Below are 7,450 nucleotides of genomic sequence, written 5' to 3' on the forward strand. Positions count from 1 at the left end.
TTGATATCTGATTAACCCCTCAAGTCACTTCCAGGCAATGAGAGCCAGCATCTTGTTTTGCTTTGTTTTTTAATGTATTTGGTACAGGGCCTCACTACTTATGCAGTGCAGACTCCTAGGAATCTTCTGTCTCAGCCTCCTCAGCGCGGGGATTATAGGCGTGGCATGTGGTGCTGTATTTTTTTTTTTTTTAAAAGAAAAGATAGGGGGCCGGGGAGATGGCTCAGTGGAATAAGCGCTTCCCTGGCAAGTGCAAGGGTGTGAGTTCAATCCCTGGTTCTGCCAAAAAAAGAAAAAAGAAAAAAAGAAAAAAGAAAAGATAAATACAAATTTAGGAATCAGAAGAATCACCTGGGGTGAGATAATCTCTGACCCCAGTGAAGTAGACATTTTAAAGAAAGTATAAATTAAATGAATTACCTCAAGAGTATCTAGAAAGCGGGGGGAGATGGCTCAGTGGAATAAGCGCTTCCTTGGCAAACGCAAGGGCCTGAGTTCAATCCCCGGTTCCACAAAAAAAAAAAAAAAAAAAAAAAAAGAGTATCTAGGAAGCAGAAACTGATGAAAGAGGCGAGCAGAAACTGACCGAGTTGTCAGAGGACCAGCTCCACGTGGGGATGAAACTTAAATGACCTTAACAGCAAGTTCGCCCAGGTTTTGTATATGCGCTGCTGAGGGAACCATTTCCAAGTGACAAACTGTAAAGGGTTAGTAGAATTTTGTGCCTTAATTGTGGAAAATTATAAAAACCCCTTGTGCTTCCTGTTATCTGCTCTAAGAAATGTGTTCTCCCTTTCGGCTCAAGGCTGTTCAACAATAAATGTTTCTTGTCAAGGCAGCAAGCTAAAACAAACTCCCTCCCCAACCATCTCCTATAACATAGTCAGCTTAAGATGTATCTTGTAAATATTTGCACTTATCACTAAGCTGGGAAAGACCTCTTAGTTATGAACAGTTTGCAGCTGTGTCAAATGAATGTAGTTTCTGTTGTTCTGTACTAGATAACAAGTTTGCTTACCAAACTGGATGTGATTTCTGTTATAAATACCCCCTTGCTACCTATGTTCAGGGCCGATCAGCCTTCTCCTGCGAGAGAAGTGGCTGATGGACCTGAGCTCAGTAAATAAAAGGCTCTGTTCAAATTTCTATCAGGCTGATCTGGTTCCTATGCAGAGTTGACCCATAACAAAACTTTTCTAGAATGACTATGTATATATCTATACAAAACTTCCCTCACATGTTAAGGGGCCTGGGATAACCCTGGGTAAGAAAATAAAACAGAATGCACAGGATCTAGGGGAGGAGATTGATAAATCTGCACCACCATGGATAAACAAACAGGAAGATGGAAAAGATGCCCAGTGAAAGTGGAAACAGACTTTCCTCCTAGAGCTGACTCTAAAGGCCAGGCCTCTTCCAGTGGAAAGTCACTTGAGGGGTTAATGAGCTATCAGTATCTTGTTTGCTAATGAAATCCTTCAGTGCTCCTTTCTGCCTTCTGGGTCTGGGTTTTAACAGACTCCCTCAGGCACTGGTACACATTGTCTTTGTCCTTGCTTTGAAGTCAGGGTAGAATTGTTATCAGATTTTCCTTTTGGTGAAGAATTATTTATGAGTATGTTAATATGTGTTCTCTTTAGCTTTACTTTCAAAGCATTGTATTGATTTTTTTCCCTTTGATTGAAATTAATTATAACTATGACATAAAAGTTGTCTTTTTTTTTCTTTTTAATGTTTATACTTTAGTAATAATTTTTAGTTGGATACAGTTTGATGTGCTTTGGGAAATTTACTAACATTTTCTTCGACCTTACTTTTTGGCCATGGTTTATTTGTCAGTAGGCACTAGGTCATGTAGTTGAGTGTTAAGATAGAGGTGGTGGAAAATATGTTTTTTTAAAATTTTTATTTTTTATTTTTTTGGCAGAACCAGGGATTGAACTCAGGCCCTTGCGCTTGCCAGGGAAGCACTTATTCCACTGAGCCATCGCCCTGGCCCCCTTCCTGGCACATTCTAAGTGTTTTGTTTCACATGTGCTGGTGTTACATAATTTATGTTCATGACATCTGAATTATAGATGCTTTCACTAGTAGCAAATGGCTCTCTTTATCCTGTTACATACTATTTGTCATAGATAATACATAATATTTTTTTATTTCTTTGGGCTTATACTTAAGTAATATGCTTTTCCTTTTTCCTTTTTAAAAGCTATCTACATAATGTTACTTTATGCAGTATACTGTAGGAGTTAGCATATGTGGAAAATCTTTTTGCGGGAAGTTTTTAATGTATTTAGTTTGACAATGGTCTGACTGTGTAGCCCAGGCTGGCCTCAAACACACCTGCCTGGTGATCCTCCTGCCACACGAGGGGCAGAGCTGGGATCCTAGGCATGTGCCACCACAGCTGGCTTATTTCTCCTTTTATTAACCAGTTTCCTCTCTGCTGTCCCTTTCTCATTATCTTATTCTTTATTTCCCATTGGAATCCATTTTTAAATTTAATTTTTTAAAAAATGTATTTAGTACAGGGTCTCACTACATAGATTGGACTCCTAGTGATCCTCTTGTTTTCAGCCTCCCAAGCACTGGGATTACAGGCTCATGCCACCATGCCCAGTTTCAGTCACCATCTCAGTGCACCTCTGAGGCAGGTCTGGCACAGCATGCTGGGGATTCAACCCTGGTCCCTGTGCCCTGCCTAAGCAGGCAGTTTAGTCCACTGAGCTATCTGGCCAGCCCCCATAAGTGTTTTTGTTAAAGGTACAAAATGAGTGCTCCTGTGACAGTACCATCACTGTGCTCAGCTCTCTCTTCAAAAGTATGCTCACTCTTTGCTTCCTCTGTCTGATCTCCTCCACTTTGGGAGAATCATATTGTAGGCTGTTTCTGAGGGATGAGGTGCTTCTAGATTATTATGATGGGAAGAGAAAGGTTCTGTCTAGGTCTCATTCCCCTTATAATAAAACGGACAGCATGTCCTTTGATCTCACTTTTTGGGGATTATAGCAGTGTGCTTACATCCAGTCTCCTTGTGAAGGCTTTACTGTGATGGGGTGAGCCAGCTTCCTTGGGACCAGCTGCGGCAAAGCCCACCACCCTGAGTCTTACCTTTGAGCATGTTATTGTCCTGAGTCGTGAAGCTGCTGGCCTTGGGCCTGCTCAGCACTGCCTGGCTTTCCTGTGTGGCTGTAGCCTCCTGAGACAGGAAAGGGGCAGGGCTTTGTGTTAACAAGGCTTTGTCTGAAGGAGCCTCCAGGTTCCAGGGTCTCCACTTAGAAGTTCTTCCATGTTACTGTATGTGCTGAGGAATTATTGTTACAGCAGACTCTTGGTTTATAGACTCACTTTGTTCCCGAGGGCTGTTTGTAACTCATATTGTCAATGGAAGACTCAGGCGCCTCTACACAATCTTTGAAGTCTCTCTCCTGTCCATGGGCAGATCTCAGTGTCCTTAGGCAGACACTAGCCCAGGATTTCTCAGTCAATCCCCTAAAGGAAATGATGTTGTAATGTTCCTTCCAGAACTCTTTAAGGCTTTAATCTGTGTCTGAGACCATGTGGATGCACAAGCGGCCACATTTGGGTCTTGACTCAAAACTTTGGCCGTAAATTAAAGCTACAATTCTGGTTATAACCCACTTTGTTCATATCTCAGGCCAGTTGTAACTTGAGGGTACACTGTATTAATAATAGTTATATATACACTTTCTGTCCTGATTGCCTATCAGAATTGTCTGGTGACTTAAAAATATCGAGATATAAACATTATTTCAGATCCCCTGGGTGACACTGATGGCTTTAAAAAGGACATTTATCCTTGTGGACACCTCCTGTCTGGATTCCTCTGTGGGATCCAGTTCTCCCTTTCTTCCTTTGTGACTTGGAGACCACGTTCCTTCACTTGGAAAGCCTTTTGTGTAGTAGCTCTCAGTGTCTCCCTATAGCCTGGTCTCTTCCACACTTTGGTGCTCAGCAGAAATATATTTATGTTCCCACTTCGCGTGTGGCAACCAACCTTTCTTTCCAAGCCAGATGCAAATTTTGACCTATTTTTATTTTTTTCTCAGTCACTTCTGTCAGGATTGGGCGTAGGAAGTGGAAGCCAGATGCCTTTGTTCACACTGCCATCTTCCCCTGCGTTCAGACGACGATGTCTGTGTGATGTGTGGAACTATGCAGATAGCACCCCTACTTGTGTTGTCTATGTGGTGTTTCTTACGTATGTTTCTTGCATACACACATTTGGTACTCCTCAATATTGTAGGCGTATGTACGGCTATTTTCTCCCCAATGTCCTTATGAAGCCTTTAAATAAAAGTTGTGAGGATGAAGGAGAGCCCGTATGACAGGCCTTCACATTCTTTTGCAGAACCATATTTTTGCATTTTCCGATGATAGTCAGGATTATTTTCTCTCAGCTAATTGTGCTGCGTATGTTTGTGTTATTGAAAATGCTGTGGATAGTTCTGATGTTGATTAGGATGATATCATTGTCATTAGTACTTCTTAAGTGGCAGAGACGCCCATGGCAGAAATGCACTTTAAAGGTAGGTAGGAGGTGGCTTTTTCTGATAGACACTTAAACTTTTGGGGAGGGCTGGGGATCTAGCTCACTGTAGAACACATGCTTTCCCCCTCCCTCTCTCTGCCTTCCTCGCTCCATCACTTTTTCCTTTTTCTTCTTCCTTCCCTTTTCTTATCTTCTGCTATCCCCTCTCCTTGCTTTCTTTTATAATGAGGATTGAACCCACTGTCTTCACACTGAACTACACATCCAACTCTTTTTTTTTTTTTTTTAAATGTATTTGGTACAGGGTCTCACTACACGGCTCATACTCATAGTGATCCTCTTATTTTCAGCCTCCCCTGTGCTGGGATTACAGATATGTGCTGCCACGCCAGGACTCGGTCCAAGGCTCAGCATGCCCAGGGGTGGGGCTGCAAAGACATGAGGTACTGGGAATTGAACCTTGATCCCTGCATTTGCCTCAGCAGGCGCTTAGTCCACTGAACTATCTCGCTGGCCCTCACATCTTTAAAATTAAAAAAAAAAAAAAAAAAGGAAGAAACATTGACGTGGGGTCTTACTATGTTGCTCAGACTGGGCTTAAGCTTGAGGTCTTCTTGACTCAACCATTCAGAGTGGTGGGCTTACAGATGTGCACCACCAGATCTAGTTCCTGATGTGTGCTTTGCTTGTATGGAGACTGCAGTTCAGTCCTGAGCACCATGCAGGGAAGGAGCGCTCAGCAAGTGGGAGGGAGGGAGCCCACATTTTCTCATTGGTGGAAGGCACAGGGCTGTCAGGAAATGTTCTTTTCCTTCAAGTTACCGTGTTACTCTGTTACTCATAGACTGTTTTTGGAGTTCTTTAATTTATTGCAAGAAACCTTTCCTTTATTGGCTATGTAAAGAAAATGAAACACTGAAGCAATGACTTCGGCTGTGGGAGGTATGAAATTACTTTTTCTGTACAATGGTTGAAACAAATCTGCCTTCTGGTTATTTTATTGTCTTAGCTGAGCATGGCTGAGCAGCTCTTGAAGTACCATCTCCTGTGAGAACATTATCTTCCCACTTAGCCATTTTCTGTGTTGGAAAGCATCTGACCTGCAACGTCATGGCGTTTGATTTTTATTCATCTTTTTTTGCTTAATCTCAGGCTTTCTGGCTATACATATTCTTAGATCCATGGCAGTTTCCTAGGACCACCCAAGTGATAGGATTAACTTTGACAGAAGTCATAGCTTCATTAACTTACAATAATATTTGAATATTTCTTTTGATTATCGCAATAGTCTGTGGTATGAGAAAGCAAGTCGGGTTACTTCATTTTACGAATGAGGGAAACGCGATTCAAAACTGTTCCGGGAACTTGGGAGAGATTAAGAAGTTATGGGTGGGGGCCTGCCCCTTAGCTCAGTTCTTTAAGTGACTGCTTTGATAAAGCAGTCAGGCTCAGGTTGCTGTGGTTTGATCCCCACAACTCAAGCCAGCCAAACCTGCCCTGAAGGCATTGGAGAAAAAAAAAATCCTATTCCATTTAAAAAAAAAAAAAGGGCCGGGGAGATGGCTCAGTGGAATAAGCACTTCCCTGGCAAGCTCAAGGGCCTGAGTTCAATCCCTGGTTCTGCAAAAAAAAAAAAAAAAAAAAAAAAAAAAAAATTATGGGCCTCAGAATAAGCATAAGCCTCTTTAGTCATATTAACCAGATAGGATGGAAATCAGGATTCATTAACAGTACAGATGTTTAAAAGGAGAAATTCAAGCAGAACTGTAACTGAAAATAAAGAATTGAAAAGATAATAGATTTAAAGCAACAGTAAAATAACTGTTTTAAGTCATAACTCATGAACCAGGTATGAAAGCAGTTAACATTAACTGTTATTCAAACAATTAATTTTTCTCAGCTGTTTCATTTGTTGGTTATAGAACAATGTCACAAAGTTTATTAATCTAAGACTGAAGACATAGCTTAATGGTAAAGCCCTTGGCCTAACATGAATTAGACCCTGGATTCAATCCTCTGTACTTCAGAAGAAATAATACTTTGTTAAACCAAGAGTTGAATGTTCTAATTAAGTACTCAACATCTTCGACAATTTTCAGATTCTGTTGATATGGTCTCTGTGATGTTATTTCTTTTTTAAAAACTTATGTAAATATTCAGTGAATTATAAGAATCTACACTTCAACAAAGTTGAGAAACAGAGAGTGTTTCTTTTTTTCACCCCTCAAGTACATGATTTGATTTTAACATTAAGTCAAAAATAAAACTAAACATTATAAGAGAGAAAACAAAGAAAAGAAGTTATGGAGCCAGGACACGAAGCTAATTCTGCTGATGCTGAATTTAATGTTCTTCCTGCTAAAACACTTGCCAGTTCCCAGAGTTTCGCTTGTACTTAGCTGCGATGTTTTGCAAAGATGATATGACTTGTCTGTATTTTCTTTTGTCTTTTAGAAGAAAATCTCTTAGAAGATGATGGAATTTTCAATATCTCATTATTTAATGAAACTTGTTTGAAATTGAAAAGGCATTCTAGGAAAGCTGGATCCGAACAAACATATCACGTAAGAAGATCTCTGACACTCTCTGTCCAAGAATTGGCCACGTAAAAATTTAGATGATCACCAAGTTAGAATCCAAAATATTTAAAAACCATTAACAGGATGAACTTGTAGTCAGTTTATGATTATTGTTTCTGGAGATGGGTGAGAGATATGAGATGGGTGTAAGTGAGGGACTAAACTGAGAGAAAGACACTCTATTTAGTGACTTGCTGTCATTTTCCCTGCCCAGTACTTTACATTTAGATTCTATTTCAGTGCATTTAATGATTATACCTTATTTGGTCATCAAATTCATATATGGGGAAAGATTCATAAGGAACTCACTGAAGGGCTGTTGCTCTCATTTAACTTGATTGTGTGTGTGTGTGTGTGT

At 40.4% G+C, this 7,450-nt stretch overlaps 1 protein-coding gene across 1 annotated transcript in view; it reads left to right on the forward strand.

Annotated features, from left to right (window-relative positions):
• Susd1 (sushi domain containing 1) overlaps nucleotides 1–7,450 on the forward strand; it is a 210,349-nt gene that overhangs the window by 109,072 nt on the left and 93,827 nt on the right. The window contains exon 8 of the mRNA XM_023707549.1: nucleotides 6,968–7,077. Coding sequence (XP_023563317.1) covers nucleotides 6,968–7,077 — 110 coding nt within the window. The remainder of the gene's footprint in view (nucleotides 1–6,967; nucleotides 7,078–7,450) is intronic.

Source organism: Octodon degus, unplaced genomic scaffold (assembly GCF_000260255.1).
Source record: "Octodon degus isolate 3935 unplaced genomic scaffold, OctDeg1.0 scaffold00297, whole genome shotgun sequence".
NCBI classification, from domain to species: Eukaryota; Metazoa; Chordata; class Mammalia; order Rodentia; family Octodontidae; genus Octodon; species Octodon degus.